Source organism: Pipistrellus hanaki (genome assembly GCF_964339955.1).
Source record: "Pipistrellus hanaki genome assembly, chromosome: 8".
In the NCBI taxonomy this organism is placed as follows: domain Eukaryota; kingdom Metazoa; phylum Chordata; class Mammalia; order Chiroptera; family Vespertilionidae; genus Pipistrellus; species Pipistrellus hanaki.
The window spans coordinates 6,402,617-6,423,699 of record NC_140510.1 but is presented as its reverse complement, the minus strand read 5'-3'; the positions used below and the strand labels follow the sequence as shown (position 1 = coordinate 6,423,699).

Sequence of the window (21,083 nt, the reverse complement as noted above, 5' to 3'; positions counted from 1 at the left end):
AGTGCGCACCAGGAGAGGACGGAGCCGGAGAGGAGGGGGAGGCTGCGTGCCTGGCTGGGGTTCCATAGTGGGAAGGAGATAAAAGTTCTGGTCTGTGCTGAACCCCAGGTCCAACAGCACTGAACCCCAGTTCTAGGCCAGACCCTGGGGACCCACTTCCAACCCCACTTCAAACTGAACTGAACCCCAGTTCCGGGCTCATTGGGGGAGAGCCTAGACTATATGGTAGCGAGCGTAACTCGAGGGCACCTTTCTCTCAGAGGTGCTTGCAGCGTGTACTGAAGGACACTGAGGAACACTGAGACTCAGGAGCCTCATAGGGCGGGGCTGACGGAAACCAAGGCTGTAGGCTCCACCCTGAAACTCCACCCCATCCAAGCTGAACACAGAGATTTTTAAGTCTACCAACTCAGGGAAGCTGCCAAAATGCCAAGACAAGGAAACAGATCACAAACGAAAGAAATGGAGGACAAAAAGCGACTAGATTTAGAGTTCAAAACCACTCTTATAAGGTTTTTCGAGAATTTCCTAGAAAAGGCCGATAAAATAAATGAGATTTATGAGGATATGAAAAGGGATCAACTAGAAATAATAAGGGATCAACAAAAAATAAGGGAATCAACAAGAAATAAAGAATACATTGTCTGAAATAAAAAATATTATACAGAGTCCTAAAAACAGAATGGAAGATCGCAAGAATCAAGTCAAAGATTTGGAACATAAAGAGCCAGAAGACACTCCTCTGCAGAAGCAAGGAAACAAGAGAATCCAGAAAGTTGAAGATAATGTAAGAAACCTCTGGGACAACTTCAAGCGAACCAACATTAGAATTATGGGGGTCCCAGAAGAAGAGAGAGAGCAAGATACAAAAACATACTGGAAGAAACAGTGACAGAAAACTTCCCCCATCTGGTGAAAGAATTAGACTTACAAGACCAGGATGCGCACAGAACCCCAAACAAAAGGAATCCAAAGAGGACCACACCAAGACACATCATAATTAAAATTCCAAGAGCAAAAGACAAAGAGAGAATATTAAAAGCAGCAAGAGAAAAGCAGGTAGTTACCTATAAAGGAGCACCCATACCATTGTCAGCTGATTTCTCAACAGAAACCATGCAGGCCAGACGGGAATGGCAAGAAATATTCAAGGTGATGAATAGCAAGAACCTACAGCCAAAAATAATCTACCCAGCCATGCTATCACTCAGAATCGAAGACCAGATAAAGAGCTTCACTAATAAAAAAAAGCTAAAGGAGTTCATCACCACCAAACCAGAATTATATGAATTGCTGAAAGAGGTTCTTTCAGAAGAGAAAGAAAATAAAGATAAAAATTATGAACAGCAAATACATAACTATCAACAAGTGAATCAACAAACCAAGCGAGTTAAAAAAAATCTGATGAACAATATTAACTGGTGAACATAATAGAATTGGAGGTATGGAAGGGGAGTGAACTGACGATTCTCAGGGAAAAGGGGAGTTGGGGGTGTAGGAAGAGACAGAACATAAACTGTGCACCTATGGATGAGGACAATGGGGGGTGGGGAAAGGGCAGAGGGTGGGTTGGGAACCTGGTGGAGGGGAGCAATGGAGGGGAAAAAAATGAGGAACATTTGTAATAATATGAACAATAAAGATTTATTTAAAAGTAAATAAATAAATATGAAAAGAATAAATATATACTAAATTATAACCATAGAAACAATAGATAAGAGTATTAAACAACCATGCATTTCCTAAAATATTAACAGTGGTTTTAATTTTCTATTTTTTCTATATTTTAGAGTAAGCATAATTAATTTTGATTATGGGAAAAACAAACTTTTTAAAAACATAATCATTATCCTGCAAAACTAACTTATTGAACAGAATATGAATGATATGTAAATTATTGAATACCTCTCACATTGTTACTTTGTTTTTGCTCTTTAATTTTTCTTTTTTTTTAGTTTTTCAATTATAATTTACAGCATAGTGGTTAATCAATCATATACTTTAAATAGTGTTCCCCTAATATTTCCAGTACCCCAGTGACATGATACACAGTTATTACAATATTATTGACTATATTCCCTATGTTGTACTTTACATCCTCATGACCATTTTGTAACTGACAATTTGTATTTCTTAGTTTGCACATGTTAAGATTTCATTCTTTTTTTTTTAATATATTTTATTGATTTTTTTTTCAGAGAGGAGGAGAGAGGGATAGAGAGCTAGAAACGTTGATGAGAGAGAAACATCGGCCAACTGCCTCTTGCACACCCCCTACCTGGGATGTGCCCACAACCAATGTACATTCCCTTGACCGGAATCGAACATGGGACCTTTCAGTCTGCAGACTGACACTCTACCACTGAGCCAAACCGGTTTCAGCAAGATTTCATTCTTATTATATGACTGAGTAATAATCCATTGTGTACATGTACCACTGCATTTTTATCCACTTGCCTATTGATGGGAACTTACTTCAGTTACTCTCATAGCTTGGCTATTGTAAATAATGCTGCAATGTATATAGAAGTATATATATATATATATATATATATATATATATATATATAAATTTTTTTTAAAATCAAGTTACTTTTTTGTTAATTTCAGAGAGGAAGGGAGAGGGAGAGAGAGAGATAGAAAGATCAATGATGAGAGAGAATCATTGATTAGCTGCCTCTTGCTCACACCCCACTGGGGAGCGAACCCACAACCCAGACACATGCCCTAGACCTTAATTGACCCTGGAACTCTTTGATTCCCAAGCCAATGCTCTGTCCACTTAGCCAAACTGGCCAGGGCTCAAATTACTTTAAACCTGTATATATAAAAGCCTAAGCAACCGAAGGACCTTTGACTGGAACTGGAATGATTGGAGAAACTGGTCACTATGATGTGCCCTGACCACCAGGGGCAGATGCTCAACACAGGAGCTGCCCCCTGACAATCAGTGTGCTCCCACAATGGAAGCGCCACACAGCTGAGACCTGTTCCCCTGGCCCACAGGCCCACTAGCCTAGTGACAAACTCTCACTCCCTCAGTAGTCCTGCAGGTCCAATCTCCAGAGAATGGGCCAGCCACCAAGAGAACAGAGCTGCTGACATGATCCCAACAGTGCTACCAGCCTCCAGGAAGTTGATCTGGGCACCTAAGCTGCTTCCTCTCCCTAGATGTTCCACAGGGAAGAAATAATATAAAAGCGGCTGCCAGGTGATTCCCAATAACTGGAGAGAAAGTCACCTGGTCGACCAGGGTCCCTGGCCAGCAAGGGTGTCCCACCACCTGCCTTGAGGACCCATCATATCCAGGCCCTCCTCACCCACTTCAGGATCCAACCAGTGCACAAATTTGTGTGCCAGGCCTCTAGTTAACCAATAAATGACTGACATGAATGAATTTCACTCACCTTTTCATTATCAATTCTATGCTGATACTCAAAAATCATGTGTTAAATTGAGTAAAAGTTCGTTTGTTTAAACAATTACGGAAATGGAATTTCTGCAATCTATGAAGAAGGGCTTTTGAATTATATCTATATGGGTGTTAGCAGGAAGAAATGTCATTATAAAGATGACAGTAAATTTTTTTTCAAAAGATTATAAAAACTCTTTATCCCAGAATATATATTGCCAGTTTAATTTTAGTGACAATTGAGGTCCAACGACTAGCTTTAACTAGTTTTCAACAGATTAAGGCAATATAGACATTCTCATACACAATTGTGGTGGAGAAAAAGACAATAAAAATATGCAGTAGCTATCTTTTAGGCTAAAAAATTAAGGAAAATCTTATTTCTAATTTAAATAAACTGGTTCTCATGTGGTTTGAGAAATAGTAAAAATGAAGTAGTATAAATATTGCTCAAAACCTGCAAGGATGTACAATTTATATAGGAAGCATGAAATGCTTGCAAAACATTTGTAATTTAATCTTTTTATCTTCCACCCCTAACATTCTGTAGATAAACATGTCAATTTCTTCTCCCTTAGAAGGAACATTTCCTGACTGAATGTGCATTTCACGGTGTTTTCACCCAAAGTCTTTGATTGAAACAATTTGCTTGGTTTTATCTTAGTTAAAAAATGCATGCCACTTTAACTTTCAGTCTGTGAATTTCAGATACCCTGAGCCGAAGGATTGGAAACTCTCTTGTTTAAGATTGTGTTTCAGAAAAAAAAAAAAACACTCTTAGAAAGGATAGATTCCCTGTTGAAATATTTGCCCCATCATATGGATGTTCCTGATGCCTGCCTCCCTTGGATCTTCAGAACTGACTGACCCACCTTCAATTTTTCTATTATTTATTAAACTTCTCACATGAGGGAATGACTTTAGGTATGTTCTTTTGACTGTTTCTGAACATAACCCTACAAAAAGTTCTGTCTCAAAGAAGCCACGTGCCTTACTCAAGGACACAAAGAATTAGGGTTACAACTCAGCTCTATCTGATCCTAAAGCTCATATCCTCACAGGATCTCTACTGAAAATTAATGATACTCTTTTACCTTCATGTCTTCTGATCTGAGCTTTTACATCCATCACACATACATAAGATATGTAGAGGAATATAGGGTCTCAGAAAATAATACAATGGATCAAAAAGGAGAGCCTGGTTGAAAACAAAAATGGGACAACACTATGGGGAGGGGAGATATGATGTAGAGCACAAAGAAAATTTCACCTTCATAGGCTATCCAGTATCATAAAAATCCCCTGTGTGAGTAAATGTAGAGCTAATGGATATTCTCCCAGATACTCAAGTGAGACCTTCTGAAGAAAATATGAAACTAACAGAAAGTCCTGTGATTACAGAGAACCTGGCCTTCAAACCAGAGCAAATCCTTTGGTATCACTGAAGCAATGAATGAAAGGCATATCTTTAGTTATTAGAAACATCTTTATTCAATAAAACACTCTCCAGATTTAGGGATTGTTGCTCAAATTTGGTCGCTCCTCTGTATCCATCTTCTGTGATTTTGCTATCTTAGAAATGCTATGGTTTTGGTGATGCATATTATATATTTTAACTAATATTACAAAGTAAAAGTGTATAGAATTAACTGTTTTATCAGGCTGAGGGCTCCTTAAAAATGGTTACTGCTAAATGCAACCTTTAATCCCTATTCCTTAGCTCAGTGCCTGACTTAATGTATTTGTTCAAAAATTTTTATTGCATGGATAAGAAAATTCGTTAAAAAGTGATCTAATCCAAGGTCTACACTTATGCAAATATGTGACTTTGGAAAACTGACTGGCAACATTGACCATCAGTTTCTTAATCTGTAAAATGGGGTTATGTACAATGCCTATGTATTGTGAATTAATCTATGTTTAAATATCTAGTACAGTGCTTAAGTATGGCCTCTTAAAAACAGCAACTTTTGGAAATTCTTTCATAGTAAGTAATAGAAGCTCAGAAGCATCACCAACCTTCTATAGGCACATGTGGTTGGCTTAAAATGCCCGGATTTTGAAAGAGCTGAAGTACATGTCCATCTGAATCCGGAGAATGATTTCTCAAGATATCTTATCAAGAGTCATGCAATCCAGTGCTCTTGCCTACAAAACTCATGCTTGGCCGGGGTCACCTGCATTGCACTTGTTTGTCTCTTGGTGCCAGGACTCCCATTTTACCACCATGGCACCTGTGCAGGCAGCACCGAGCTCGGCCTCAGCTGAAGGCACTGGAATGTGGGAGGATGAGGACCTTACATGAACTGCTGATGTCTTGCTTAGTTCCTAAGGCAGTTCCCCAATCTCATAATACTTCTGCTGTTTGACTCTGCCTCCTGGGTGTCTGCGTTTGTGCTGCTGTGAAAGCACAGAGGGCACACTGCTACCGGTGACCCAAGTGATGTATAAAAACTAAGAAACAGAATCTCTCTAACCTCCTCCTGGACTGAAAGAAGAAATCTCTTATCCATAGTTATAGAAAAATAATTTTCCTATTCTAAGAAAGTAATCAAAGAAGGTCCACTTAATTCAAATTTACCATAAAACTAATGTATTTTTCCATGTATTTTATTTTCTAAAATCCTTAGACTGAAAATTGAGGGGCATCTTGTACATGGAAGTCAGGTAAGGAGGGAGCCGTGCTAGTGGAAAACTGCCCAAATCTTGTCAAACAGGCTTCCTCCAATCACGAATCTTATTGTCACTGACATCAGCTGATGCCATAATTGGAGGTGGAGGTGGAGAGTGTGCAGATGCAAAAGGGACTGGAGTGTTCTGAGCCCATAAAGATGTCAAAAATAAAAAGATAAATACCAGTAAGTGATTGTCTTACTCTGAAAAATTCAAACTTAATGTAATCAACTCTGCAAAAGAGCATGGAAATAGAGCTTCAGAGAGATAATTTGGACCTCCTCCCACTGAGTGTATGATCAGTGTAGAAAACAGGAAGAACAACTCCTTAAGATACCAAAAAAGAAGGTCTTAAGAGGAAAACCAGTAAAATATTTAATACTAATTTATTAATTTGGGGTTGGAAAAGTGGGGAACACCTTACGGGGAGGTCTTATACATAGAAAAATATGGTAACCCATTGGAATCAGCCATGGCAGGGATAAGTAGGTAATGAGTTAGGTGGTCAGAATAAAGAGTTGCATGGAAATAACCACTGTCTGTCTGCCCTCAAAGACCATCCGCAGCCTGCAATGGCCCTGAACGTGCCCCCCAACCCCTTTCCAGTATCTAAAATGTAAAGTCAGAAGTCGATAAGAGACACACGCTGGAGACCTGCCACTAAGAAAAACTGCTGGAGTGTCCACAGAAACCAGAGGGAAACTCCCTTTTCCATTTGCCCAACACCATTCCAGAGCCGCCTGTCCATTGGAATTCTTCCCTCCTCCTCCTCCTCCTCCTCCTCCTCCTCCTCCTCCTCCTCCTCCTCCTTCTCCTCCTCCTCCTCCTCCTCCTCCTCCTCCTCTTCCTCATCTTTCTTCTTCTTCTTCTTCTTCTTCTTCTTCTTCTTCTTCTTCTTCTTCTTCTTCTTCTTCTTCTTCTTCTTCTTTTCTCTCTCTCTCTCTCTCTCTCTCTCTCTCTCTCTCTCTCTCTCTCCATTTTTTTAAAACAAATAAATAAGCAGACATGATTATATATAGATGGTATAAGCTATTTCACTTTAAGAAGAACATATACATTACATAATATGTTGTGAAAATCATGTAAATAATGAAGAAATGCACCTGAAAATGTACCCAAATTTTAATAGAAGATATGACTGGGCTATAGGATTTCAAGTGACTCTCTCTTTCACTTTGTTATAATTGTTTGTTTTTTAAGTTTTCTAAAACTGAAAGATTTTATAACCTTTAAAAAAATCATACACATTAAAAAGTCTTCCCTTTGAGGTTTCCAGTATCCACCTGGAATCATTAGTACCATAGTTAATACAATGCTATTGACTATATTCCCTATAGTATTTATATCACCTGTGGTCGGCAAACTGCAGCTCTCGAGCCACACGTGGTTCTTTCGCCCCTTGAGTGTGGCTCTTCCACAAAATACCATGTGTGGGCACTCAGTGCAATTGAAACTTCATGGCCCATGCACAGAAGTTGGTTTTTGGCTCTCAAAAGAAATTTCAATCATTGTACTGTTGATATTTGGCTTTGTTGACTAATGAGTTTGCTGACCACAGCCCCAGACTATTTTGAAACTACCAAGTTCTACTTTTTAATCCCTTAAATTTTTTTTTTACTTGGTTTCTCCAACTGCCTCTCCTTTGGCAAACAACTGTCTGTTCTGTGTCCACAAGTCTGCTCCAGTATCATTCCTTTTTAAAATTTTGTTATTTAGATTCTGCACATAAGTGATATCATGTAGCCCTTGTCTTTTTCTAACTAACTTATTTCACTTATAATAACTTCTAGGTCCATCCATGCTGTAGCAAATGGTAAGATTTCATTCTTTTTTATGGTCATAACTTTTTGTATATACCAGAGCATTTTTACACACTTGTCTATTGATGGGCACTTGGGTTCTTTCCATATCTTGACTTTTGTAAATAATGCTGCAATGAACATAGGGGTGCATATATTTTGAACTAGTGTTTTGGATTTTTTTGGATATACTAGTGTTTCCAGAAGTGGGGGTGCTGGGTCATAGGCAGAGTTCCATTTTAATTTTTTGAGGACCCTTCACACTGTTTTCCACAGTGTGCTCTAGTCTGGATTCCCACCAATAGTGCAGGAGGGTTCCTTTTGCTCCATCTGTTGATTGTATATTTATTGATGGTAGCCATTCTCACTGGTGTGAAATATCTCATTGTGGTTTTAATTTGCATTTCTCTGACAGGTAGTGATGTTAGTCATCAATTCATATGTCTATTGGTCTCCTGTGTATTCTCTTTGGAAAAGTGTCTCCTCAGGTCTTCTGCCCATTTTTTAATTGGATTGTTTGATTTTGGTTTTGAGTTATGAAGTCCCTTATACATTTTGCATATCTACTTCTCATTAGATGCTTCACTAGCATATTTTATAATCTTAAAATAATAGTGCCTGGCTGTGCGGGTCAGTTGTTGAGTGTCAACCTATGAACCAGGCGGTGAGATTCCTGCTCAGGCTACATGTCCTGGTTGCAGGCTTGATCCCCAGTAGGGGACATGCAGGAGGCAGCCAACCAATTATTCTCTCTCATCATTGATCTCTCTCTCTCTCTCTCTCTCTCTCTCTCTCTCTCTCTCTCTCTCTCCTTTTCTCTCTGAAATAAATAAAATTATATCCTATATAGTAAAAGGCTAATATGCAAATAGACCAAGCAGCAAAATGACTAGTTGCTATGATAAGCACTAACCACCCAGGGGTAGACTCTCAATGCAGGTACTGCCCTCTGGTGCTCAATATGCTCCCACAGGGGGAGTGCTGAAGCCCTGAGCCAGGCTCATGGGCTGGCTAGCACAGCAGTGGTGGTGGGAGCCTCTCAGTTGTACACCCCCTGAGAGGCTCCCTGACTGCAAGAGGGTGCAGGCCAGATTGAGGATGCCCACCCCCCCTCCACAAGTGCATGAATTTCATGCAGCAGGCCTCTATTTTTAAAATAAAAATTAAAAAAAAGTTTAGAGATAACTAGGTATTAATAGTGGTTACACCTAATAGCTTGCTGTGCAAATTCCACATGAGTATATTGAAGTTAATGTTTACTCACCTAATAAGACTGCTGTGAGGTTTGGATGGGATTCTAGCACATTGTGACTATTCTGTAAATACCAGGCACTGTTGTAGTGAAGAGAATGGCTCATGAGGCACTTAGGAGCATAGACTTGGTAATGAGCCAGTCAAAAGGGAATGGTGTGTATTTTGCAGGCGCTGAAGTTTGAAATGGAAAGCCCTTTTTTCCATTTGCCTCAAGAGCCTACTTCAGGTAGGTGCCCTCCTGGGTTCTGCGGTTTCAGCAATAAACAAAGTGTTATCTTGTCCCTAGTGAAGCCTGCATTATAGAGTTCTTATTATGGACAATTCAAAGCAATTCCCCATACATTGATGCTTTCAGGGATCTGCTGGCTAAAATTGAGCTATGGATAGATACAGTACTGACATACAGCTGTGTCTGTCTAAAAGAAGGAGCTACTAAAAAAATTATCCCAGGTAACTGCATAAACAGGTAAATACAGGAAACCATGGAAACCAATGGAAATGGGCAAATCCATGAGCAGGTGAAAATATGAAGGCATTCCAAAACTATAAACAATACAGAAAAAGTCATTCTTACGACTGAATCATTTACTAAATGAGGTTTTACTTTGCCACCACCATAGTTAGAAATATAGAAGAGATGAAATTTGGAGGGGGGAAAAGGCTTCATTTGTGTCTATGTATTATCACAAGGAACAGGTCCTGTTTATCTTAACATATATCTCTTTTCAGAAAGACGGTGTGGTACAGGTTATGGGACATTAAAATGTGTGTTGAATAAATTAGTAATATTAAGAGCTTCTGTTTTTGATACTTGCTCATGTTCATTTACTGACATAAATTACTCATTTATAGTAATTTGGGGTTTTAATTTCCATGTTCTGTAAGATAGTTATTATTAGCCCACATCAGAAATGAGTAAAAAAGACTTGTAAATTATGCAACTTTCCCCATAATACATAGCCAGTACATGCCTGCAATTACATTGAAATCTGTTGCATGACCACACCGGCTCTTTGGCTCTTTCCATCAACATGCATGGAAACAAAGCTGTAGGGGGTGAATGGCATATAGAAATTGTAAATCTAAATAGCTTCAACTGACAGATTTAATATCACTAACAGAAGACTCTAGATATACTGGCAAGTAATAATAACTTCACCCACAAATGCTCTTTGCCTCCTGTAAATGGGGAGGTGCCCATTTCATTTATCCATACTTCTTTCCTGGAATTTGATGGTCAGTTAATGAATGAACACATCTCTGCTGAATATTTGTATGTCTATCCTTCAGGTAGTCATTGATAAATTGCTAAAATATGAACAATTATGTTACTAGCAATTTCTATTATGCATTATTCTTGGTAAAACTCCACTTTTAAATATGCCTTTCCAGTACAGTTAATCTAAAACAATTGGTGTCAATTTTATGCGTTAAATTTAGGATTTCACAGGTTATACTTGTTACCTCTGCTGATATTCACAATGGAGGTTATGAAGACACTCACAAATCCCCCTAATAAAGATAAACATGGTTTGGGTTTTGGATGAGTCTGAATTAATCTTCATTCGTATGTCTTTCCTTCTAATTGCTAAAATTCATTCATCTATGATTTCCCCAGTTTTTTATGCAACTTGAACTTATATATGCAATTCTGCTATAAATTTCTCTTACTCTCTGACAGTAAATACTGATTGATAATTCACTTTCACGGGTATAATATCCATCCCATTCCTTAATACAAATGTTTATCAAATGGGGGACAGGAAAATGGTCACTTCTTTTTTCTTCACTCTTATATGATTTTTTTTTTTTTTTGCATCTTTTGGAACTCTGCTCCCTGCCATGTGCAATTGGCTCACCATTCTTTCAAAAGTACCTTTGATCACATAAAGAAAGGTGAGCCCTTTCTTTTTTGTGGGGATGGGAAGTTGATTGCAATGGAATGAAGATCTGCCTGAGGTGAGGAAGGCCATTATAGATGCCAACCCACAGTAAGAAGCCTGTGACCCACATGTGTAGAAGACAAGAGGGCATTCTGTACTCACGTAGCCTGCATTTGGCAAGTCTAGAGCTCCCCCAGCACAGCCAGGACACCTAAAGAGAGCAGTGCTTCCTTTAACAAGATCCAGGAATGCCCAGCTACTTAGATTTTTCTCATACGCATGGCACATTTATTCCTGTAACAAACACTAAGAAATTAAAATGCACTTTTCCTTTTTTCTCCTGAAACTTAACTTTCATAAATGTACTAAATAGAATGGATTGTGAAAATGCCTCATTATATTATGTATGACGTGTGTGTGTGTGTGTGTGTGTGTGTGTGTTTGTGCGTGTGTGTTTAAATTTGTCAATTATTTTAAAAATTCTTTAACAAATAAATAGATAGATAGGTAATCTATATACTATATAAAAGGCTAAGTGACCAATCGTCCATCCGTCTGACCATCTGACCAACCTACCAGCTGGTACATATGACATGCACTGGCAATTTAAAAATAAATGTTGACTCGTACATGTGGGATACATATAAAGCTCTTGCTGGCACCAATCTAGACAGAGTAGGAATATTCCTACCTGAACCCATTTTTGGACATCATCAGTTATATGTTGCTTTCTCTGGAGTCCTAGGAACATGCGATGTCAAAGTTAAAGTTCTGTACACTTCATCATAGGGAAATTGCACTCTGAAAGTGTTTTTCTTAATGTGGTATACAAGGAGATATTAGAATAAGTTTAATAGATTTATCAGCCATTGTTTTTATCAATGTTGTTTTTATATTATGTTTTTGTTGTTTTTATATTATGTCTTTGTTGTTGTTATATCATGTTTTTAATTAATTCCCTTCAATGTTCATGAATGTGCACCAGGCCACTAGTAAATAAATAAGTTATCAAGCAATATAAGTCATGGCACTTAGCTTGTATCCCTTCTTACATATCAATATTATCTAATTTAAATAATGCTTTTTATGGCTTAACCATTTCTAAATGTGGTATTTTTCTTCTCTAACATGAATTGTGCTCCAAGCACTTCCATACAATCTAGGAGGACGAGGACTACACTCTGCTGCCAAGAGGCATTTCCCACAGGCTGGCCTACATGGGGGAAAGCCTGACCTTACCCAAGTTGAGGTGCAGGGCGAGCCTCCCTTTCTGGAGCTCCAGGGTGATATAGTCTCCACGCTGACCTTCTCCATGGAACAGGACCCCATCCCCCTGGATGCTCTTGAACTTCAGGGAGATCACGTCTTTGAGGGTGCTCAGCAGCTTCTGATTGAACCTGTACAGCAGGGAGCTCCTGCCATCAAAGTCAGCAACATCGGATTCTGGCACAGAGAGAGAGAAGGAGAAAAATCAATGCATGTTCTCTCAATTTCCAGTTCTATTTCTCAACTTAGTTGTTGTCCATTTTATAGGCATGTTTTTGACATCTGGAAAGACCTGTTGTTTGAAGGGGAAGAATATAGACTAGACCCATCTTAGTTAGACTCAGGGGAATAATTCATGAACAGGCAACCGCCACACAACTGAGTTAAAATGAACTGATCATCAGCCTAGAAGCAAAACCTCTCATTAGTGATATGTCAGTTTTGTTGCGGGAACAGGATGAGAATACCACAAGTACCTAGGTCAGGATCTGCTGTGTCAGATGCTACTTTGAAATAATACCTCGTGATTTGTCTTCCTTCTTGCTTTGCTTGATAATGAGAGTCGCTGATCCCCTTCTTTCAGGCTCACGGTTAGAGATGAAAACATAGTCTATTATTTATATCTGACCAATTAGTACCGTAGACTAAGATACCTGTGTTGGGAAGGATTCTGAGATTTTTCTCTGGTTTTGGTAGAAAAGTTTGCTATTTGGAAAGACTTTGCTATTTGGAAACAGGGCAGATATATCGCATCCTTACTATCCCTGGCTCTGTCTTGTGCAGGTGATAGTTATAATGTTAGTCTTTATATACAAGAATGTTTGTTTATAATTGCTAAAACAAAAGTAGGTCAAACAAATGTAATTTAGATATACTTATGTAATGGGTGTGTGTAAACATATCTAAAAATCATATGCCAAGAAGTTAATAGGGATTTTTACCTCAGTAAGGAATATATACAGATGGCAAATAAGTATATGAAAAGATGTTCCATATCATATGTCATCAGGGAAATGCAAATTAGATCAACAATGAGATATCACTGCACACCTATCAGAATGATTTAACTCTGAAGCACTGACAATACCAAATGCTAGTGGGGATGTGGAATAACAAGTTGGCAGTTTCTTACAAATTTAAATATACTCGTACCATACTACCCAGCAATCACACTCCAAAGTCTATGGGAAACAATGAAAGTAGTCCTGAGAGAGAACTTCATAGCATTATAGGCCTACCTCAAAAAACAAGAAAAACTTCTAATAAACTATCTAACCCTACAACTTAAAGAAGTAGAAGAAGAAAAACAATGAAGGCCAGAGTAAGTAGAAGGAAGGAAATAATACAGATTGAAGTGGAAATTAATGACATAGAGGGAAAAATTATAAAAAACCAATAAAACCAAAATTGGTTCTTAGGAAAGATAAACCAGATTGGTGAATTCCTAGCCAGACTCATCAAGAAACAGAGAGGATAAAAAAAAATCAGAAAAGAAAGTTGTTAAGTAATAACTGACCACACAGAAATACAAAGGATCATTAAAAAATACTATGCACAACTATACCACAATAAGCTGGGCAACATAGATTAAATATACGCATTCTTAGAAAAATACAATCTTCAAAACTCAATCAGGAAGAATCAACAAATCTGAATAGGCCAATAAATACTGATGAAATTGAAGCAGTAATCAAAAATCTCTAAAACTACAAAAGTACTGGTCCATATGGCTTCACAGGGGAGTTTTACCAAACATTCTAATAACTAAGACCTATGCTCCTCAAACTATTAAAAAAAATATCCCAGAGAAAAACACTTCCAAGTTTTTTGTTTTTTTTTATGAGGTTAGCATTAGCCTTATTCCAAAACCATATAAAAATACTATAAAGAAAGAGAATTACAGGCCATAGATGTTAAAATCCTCAACAAAATATTAGCAAATCAAATCCAGCAACATATTAAAATGATCATACACCATGATCAAGTGGGATTTATTCCAGGGATGCAAATCTGATGCAATATTTGCAAATTAATAAATATGGTAAACAAAAAAACATTACATAAATAAATTGAAAGAAAAAAAATTCCATGGTCATATCAACTGATGCAGAAAAAGTGTCTGACAAAATTCAATTCCCAGTTTGGATAAAAAATTGTCAGCAAAGTGCAAATAGAGGAATCATATGTGACAAATCTATAGCCAATAGTATACTCATTGGGCACAAACTGAAACCATTTCCCCTAAAAACAGGAACAAGATAGGAATGTCTGCTGCCATCATTCTTGTTTAATATGGTAATGGAAGTCCTAGTCACAGCAATCAAACAAGAATAAAAGGCTTCCAAATTGGAAAGGAGGAAGTAAAACTGTCATGATTTGGATATGACATAATATTATACATAGAAAACCCTAAAGACTTTACCAAAAAAAACTACTAGGTTTAATAAATGATTTTGGCAGCATACAGGATACAAAATTAACACCTAGAATTTGATGGCCTTTTAAAATATTAATAATTAACTCTCCAAAAGAGTATATATATACATACACATATATATATATATATATTAAATCCTATTTATCATTGCAATGACAAAAACATTAAGATACTTAGAGATAAACTTAACCATGAAGGTAAAAGACCTATACTCAGAAAACTGCAGGAGCATTATAAAAAGAGATATAAATAAGTGGAAGAATACACCATATTCATGGATTGGTAGAACAAACATCATTAAAATGTTCGCACTACTCAAAGCAATCTATAGATTCAATGCTATGGGGAAGCATGGAATTGGTTGGGAAATCTGTAAGGAGGAAACTCTGAAAGATCAGAACTTCCTGGGGGAGTTGGCTGAAGGCAACAGCCCTTGCCTTGATCTTTCCAAACAAGTCTGTGAATGTGCAAGTTCTTGGGTTTTTACTGAAATCTTTATGCTTAGTCTTTAGATGTCTTTGCTTAAAGGATGCTGAAGACACATGTGTATTCTTACCCTACTGATAGTATCTAATAGTTCAAGCTGTTGTTTAATAAAAGCCTAAGGAGACATGCGAATGGGGCTGTTTGGTTTTTCTAGCCAGGGAGTCCCTTAGCTCTCTCTTTCACAGAAACATGTATCAGAGTAATCATTCATCCATCATGCAGGGTGTGCTGGTCAGCCCCAGCACAATGCAATTCCTATTAATATACCAACAGCATATTTTCCATATCCAGAACAAACACTCAAAAAATTTATATGAAAGCAAAACGTTCTCAAATAGCTGCAGCAATTTTGAAAAAGAAGAACAAAGTGGAAAAATCACAAAAGCAGATATCAAGTAATACTGCAAAAGCACTATATTCAAAACAGCCTGATATTGGCACAAGAATAAGCTATAGATCAAGGGAACAAACAGAGAACCCAGAAACCCAGAAATTGGTCCAAGCCATTATGCTCAATTGATATTTGAAAAAGAGGCAAGAGCATGCTATGGAGTAAAGGCAGTCTTTCAATAAATGGCATTGGATAATTGGACAGGTACATGCAAAAAAAAAAATGAAAATAGACAACCAAATTACATCAAACACAAGAATAAACTCAAAATAGATAAAAGACTAAAACATAAGTTAGGAAACCATAAAAATCTTTTAAAAATCCATAGGTAGCAAAATCTGAGACATCTCTCAGATTAATTTGTTCTGATACATAACCTTTGGCAAATGAAACTAAGAATAAAATAAACAAATGGGACTATTCTATATAATAAAAACCTAGGTGGCATTGTGTCATGCCCTTGCACGAGGTTGCCACAAGATGGCCACCACAAAATGGCCGCCACAAGATGGCCACCACAAGATGGCCATCACAAAGATGGCCACCACAAGATGGCCGCCACAAGATGGCCATCACAAAGATGGCCACCACAAGATGGCCGGCAGGAGGGCAGTTGTAGGCAATCAGGCCAGCAAGGAAAGACAGTTGGGGGCAACCAGGCCTGCAGGGCATGGCAATTAGGGGCAACAAGGCTGGCAGGGTAGGGCAGTTGGGAGAACTAGGCCTGCAGGGGAGAGCAGTTGGGACCATCTGGCTGGCAGAGGAGGGCAATTGGGGGTAATTAGGTTGGCAGGGCTGGGGAGTTGGGGCAATCAGGCTGGCAGGCAGACTTGTTTAGGGGCAATCAGGCAGGCAGGCAGGTGAGCAGTTAGGAGTCAGCAGTCCTGATTGTTAAAGGATGTCCAACTGCTGGTTTGGGGCCTAAAACAGCAGTTGGACTCCCATGAGGGGTCCTGGATTGTAGAGGGTGCAGGCCAGGCTGAGGGACACCATCGGCCCCATGCACAAATTTTGTTCACCATGTATCTAGTATCAAAATAAAAAGCTTTTTGCAGAACAAAAGAAACCAACAGCCAAAACTGGTTTGGCTCAGTGGATAGAGCATCAGCCTGAGGATTGATAGGTCCCAGGTTCGATTCCGGTCAAGGGCATGTACCTTGGTTGTAGGCATATCCCCAGTAGGGGGTGTGAAAGAGGCAGCTGATCGATGATTCTCTCTCATCAATGTTTCTAACTCTCTATCCCTCTCTCTTCCTCTCTGTAAAAATTTGATAAATATATATATATATATATGTATATATATATATATATATATATATATATATATATATATATGAAATCAGCAAGAAAATGAAAAGAGAGCCCACTACAAGAGAGAATATATTTTTCCAATAATAAATTCAATAAGGGGTTAATTTACAAAATATAAAAGGAACTCATATAACTTAAAAAAAGGAAGACAAGGTATACAATGAGAAAATGGGCAAAGAATCTATATAGACATTTATATAAAGTGAAAATGCAGATGGCCAAAAGACATGAATAAAATACTTAAAGTCTCTAATCATCTGAGAGATGCAAATTAAAATGACAGTGAGGTGTCACCTCACACATGACTATCATCAACAAATCAACAAAGGGCAAGTGTTAGAGAAGATGTACACTGCTGTTTGGAATGCAAACTGGTGTAGCCATCATGAGAAACAGTATGGAGCTTCTTCAAAAAATTAAATAAGGAACTTCCATTTGACCCAGTGATCCCTTTTCTAGAAATCTATACTAATAAAAGGATAATATGCTAATTAGGCCAGGAGACCTTCCTAATGTCCTTCTGGACAATGGCATGGGGGTGGAACCAAGGCATAGGTGGTCAGGGGTGATCCAGCTGGAGGGGGAGGTGTTGGGGCTGATCAGGCCAGCAGGGAGGGCATTTGGGGGTGAGAAGCTGGAAGACAGAGTGGTTAGGGGTGATCAGGCAGTCAGGCAGGTGAGCATTAAGAGCCTGTGGCCCCAGATTGCAAGAGGGATGTTCGACTGCTAGTTTAGAGACTAGGCCTAAACTGGCAGCCAGATATCTCCGGAGGGGTCCCAGATTGGAGATGGTGCAAGCTGGGCTCTGAGGGACACACACCCCCATGCACAAATTTTGTGCACCGGGCCACTGATATACCACAAGAAGCCAGAAACACCAATAGGGAATAATGTATTCACCCATATGTTAACAATAGCACAATTTGCAATATCTAAGATTTGGAAACAGCCCAAGTGTTCATTACCCAAAAATCCTGTGGTCTTTTCATAAAGTGGTATACTATTGATACATGGCTGTAAAAAGAAGAAACTCTTACTATTTGCAACAGCATGGTGGACCTGGAGAGTATTACGCTAAGGGAAATACGCCAGTCAGAGAAAGATAATTATCACATCATCCCTTTCAATTATGAAATGTAGTGAACAAAATATATGCATATACATAAAAGCATGTAACAAATGCATGATGTTTCAGAGGAAAGGTGGGAGTGGGTGGCTGGGTGGAAAGGGAGAGATTAAATAGAGACCTTATATGCATATATGCAATGACCCATGGGCATGGACAATGGACACGGTGTGGTGAAACCCTGGGAAGGGCAGGGCAGGTTGCAGGGGATCAATGGAAAAAATTAACAAAGGGGACAACTGTGAGACTTTCAGCAATAAATGTAAGTTTTAAAAGAAGACACCTGTGCTGTATGTCTCAGACTTCCTAGTTCTCTACTCCTGTAACTCTCCCAATTCCCCACAGAATTCATCATCTACTACCATCTCCTCAAATGTATAGCTAATTTAGTTACAAAATTAATGACTTAAATTAGATGACATAGGTTATCCCTAAGAAAACATCTCTGTTTTGCTATGGGATCTTAAGAAAACTCAGCCAATTTATATAATAGAAACAAAAGAAAATATTGTAGAAATCTGACAAACCTGGATTTCAATTCTGTTTTGCTACTGACTGGCAGGTAAACTTGAGGCAACCTTTTTAACATCTCTGAGATTCAGTGTTTCTATCTGTAAAACACAGCCGAGAGAAAGCTATCCACAAAGTCACTGTGACTATTATATAAAACTCATACCTGGGGATGACTAGTCACTCAAGAGCATTGCATTCCCTCATTTCATCATTAATCCAAAGAATGGCTGTGGTGGCCAAGGCGTGATGCATGAGATGTGGGCAGTATAAAGAACATGGTATGAAGAAATTCTGTTAGAGTGTGGGACTCAGTATCCTTCACGTCACACTGAGCAGGCATGCATTCAAGCCCTCATCATCACCTTCCATATTACAAATAACCTCCGAACCACCCTCCCTGGTTTACCTTTCATCACCTGCCCTGGCCCATTCTAACACTCTCATAAAACAAGTAACATCACACATCACCTGTGCTGAAGCCTTTCAGTGAACCCCTGGCATTAAAATTAAACCGGATCTCTAAAACCCAGCAGTATCCAGCGTTAAATGACTTTCCCACCTCATCTGCCACTGCCGCACCAGCGCACAGTGCCTCCCCTCTGAGCACCTTGTACTCGTGTGTTTGTATCATGTGAATGTCCTGTGTGTGGAGGGATGGTGGAGGGTAACTTAGGGTAACTAAGTGTACACCCTGAACCCTGTAATGCTCTAAATGCTTCTGTGTATGAACTTATTTAACCTAAGTAAGCACCCCCTGAGGGACATACTGCTATTATATCTGTTTTACAAATGAGAAAACTATGGCACAAAGTACATAGTTAGCAAGTAGCAGAGCTAAGAATTCATCCTAAGGCACCTGGCCTACCCCCGCTCTGAGTGTGCTGTGCACTTTCCAAGTGCGGACCCCCTCTCTCTGACACTGATGCTCAGCTCAGCTTGGTCCTTTCTTTAACAGCTTCCTCTGGATAGTTAGTTGGCTAGTCTCCTTCTATGTGCCCTGCTACTCCCTTCAAAAGTAACCTCCAGCTGCAATTTGATACATGGCTGTTCCCTGATGTTGGCAGGCCATCTCTGCAGCATGGCAGTGCATCCCCAGAGGGCAAGGTCAGGTATGCACTAACCCGCTCATTGAGCCAGAGCATTGATCTGTTGAGAAACACCTGTAAAATGGCTCAGTAACCCAGGGAGCTACATAGGCTCCCGCAATGATGATGGTTGCCCTTGACTTCCTAAAGGATCACCTGCCTGGACTCTGTAGCAGTCGGCTGCCCCTCACACTATGAGGGTTCATCTCCCTGGGGCATACACTCAGCCACTTTAGAGGTGACCCCTGCATTGGTCATACATGCTCCTGAGTGTAGAGGTGAGAGAGCCCTTTGGAGAGCATAGAATCAGCCTGGCAAAGAGCAGGCTGCCCTCTGGGACCACCAACAACTAACGACATAAACTTGGCCAATCTAAGAGAACTCAGCAAACACCCTGTACCTTTGCAATATTAATTAAGTCACATACAAAGTGCATCAGCTGTTCCACAAATGGAAAAGCAGAGTGTAAAAAATAGCTTTTTAAGAAGAGAGAAAGTTTTCCCCAACTGAATATTTAATATTTCCCCCAGGCACTGGACCAAGGTGAAGTAGTCAGCATTCCCAACTTCACTTGGACAAACAGATTTGAAATGATAACAATAAAGATGCATATTTATAAAAAATGTTGCTTTTCAAGCAACCCTATTTTAAACTGGTTTTCACATTAGGTTTTATAAACATTTGTCTTGACCCTCTGGTTTGGTACTTAATTTGGGGCATCGGATTTTGTTATGACATCAACACACACATTTTGAAAGAAGATTCTCTTTAACATTATAGAAACAAGCAAACAAACAAACAAAAATGAAAACTGCTAGAAAATGTGCAAAGAGTAGAAATAGGCTCCTATTGGCAGCTGGGGAGGTGTATGATCACCTCAGAATGTATTAATAGTTCTAAGGATACACTGTTAACAACAGAAAATTAAATGTATCTTCTTTATTCTCCTCAGCAACTCAGATTTCTTACTCTGACTTTAGTAATTCACTTTCTACAGAAAAGGAACTAATTAGCACATTTGCCTAATTTAATGTCCTTAACAGCTTTTCAACGTTCATGTTTTCCCCATTTATGAAAAGGGGGAAAGACAAAGCACAGAATGGCCATATACTTGCCCAAAGATATACACAGGAAAATAAACCTTCTCCATCATAAAAAAGGGAAAGTTGGTAAGAATTATATCTTCTGTATAGTGGCTTCATACAGTGAGAAGCAGATATATGCTGGAGAGTGTATGTGTGTGTGTGCATGCATGTGTGTGTATGTGTGTGCATATGCACACACAAGAAAGGAAATGCCAATTTTAAAGGAAGGTAATGCTAAACAGGAAGTTTTATTGAAAGTTGATGTGAATTTGTGGTTTCTGCTCTTCAGAGACTAAGTCCACTCAGAAAGGTGATTCTTTACAGAAAGGACATGGGAATCACACACATATCTGAGGGGCTCT

At 38.9% G+C, this 21,083-nt stretch overlaps 1 protein-coding gene across 1 annotated transcript in view; it reads right to left on the bottom strand.

The window, feature by feature from the left end:
- The window catches only part of CNTNAP5 (contactin associated protein family member 5), a 777,193-nt gene that overhangs the window by 404,790 nt on the left and 351,320 nt on the right, over positions 1–21,083 (bottom strand). Inside the window, exon 5 of the mRNA XM_084892213.1 lies at positions 12,261–12,464. Within this exon, the coding sequence (XP_084748339.1) occupies positions 12,261–12,464 (204 nt within the window). The remainder of the gene's footprint in view (positions 1–12,260; positions 12,465–21,083) is intronic.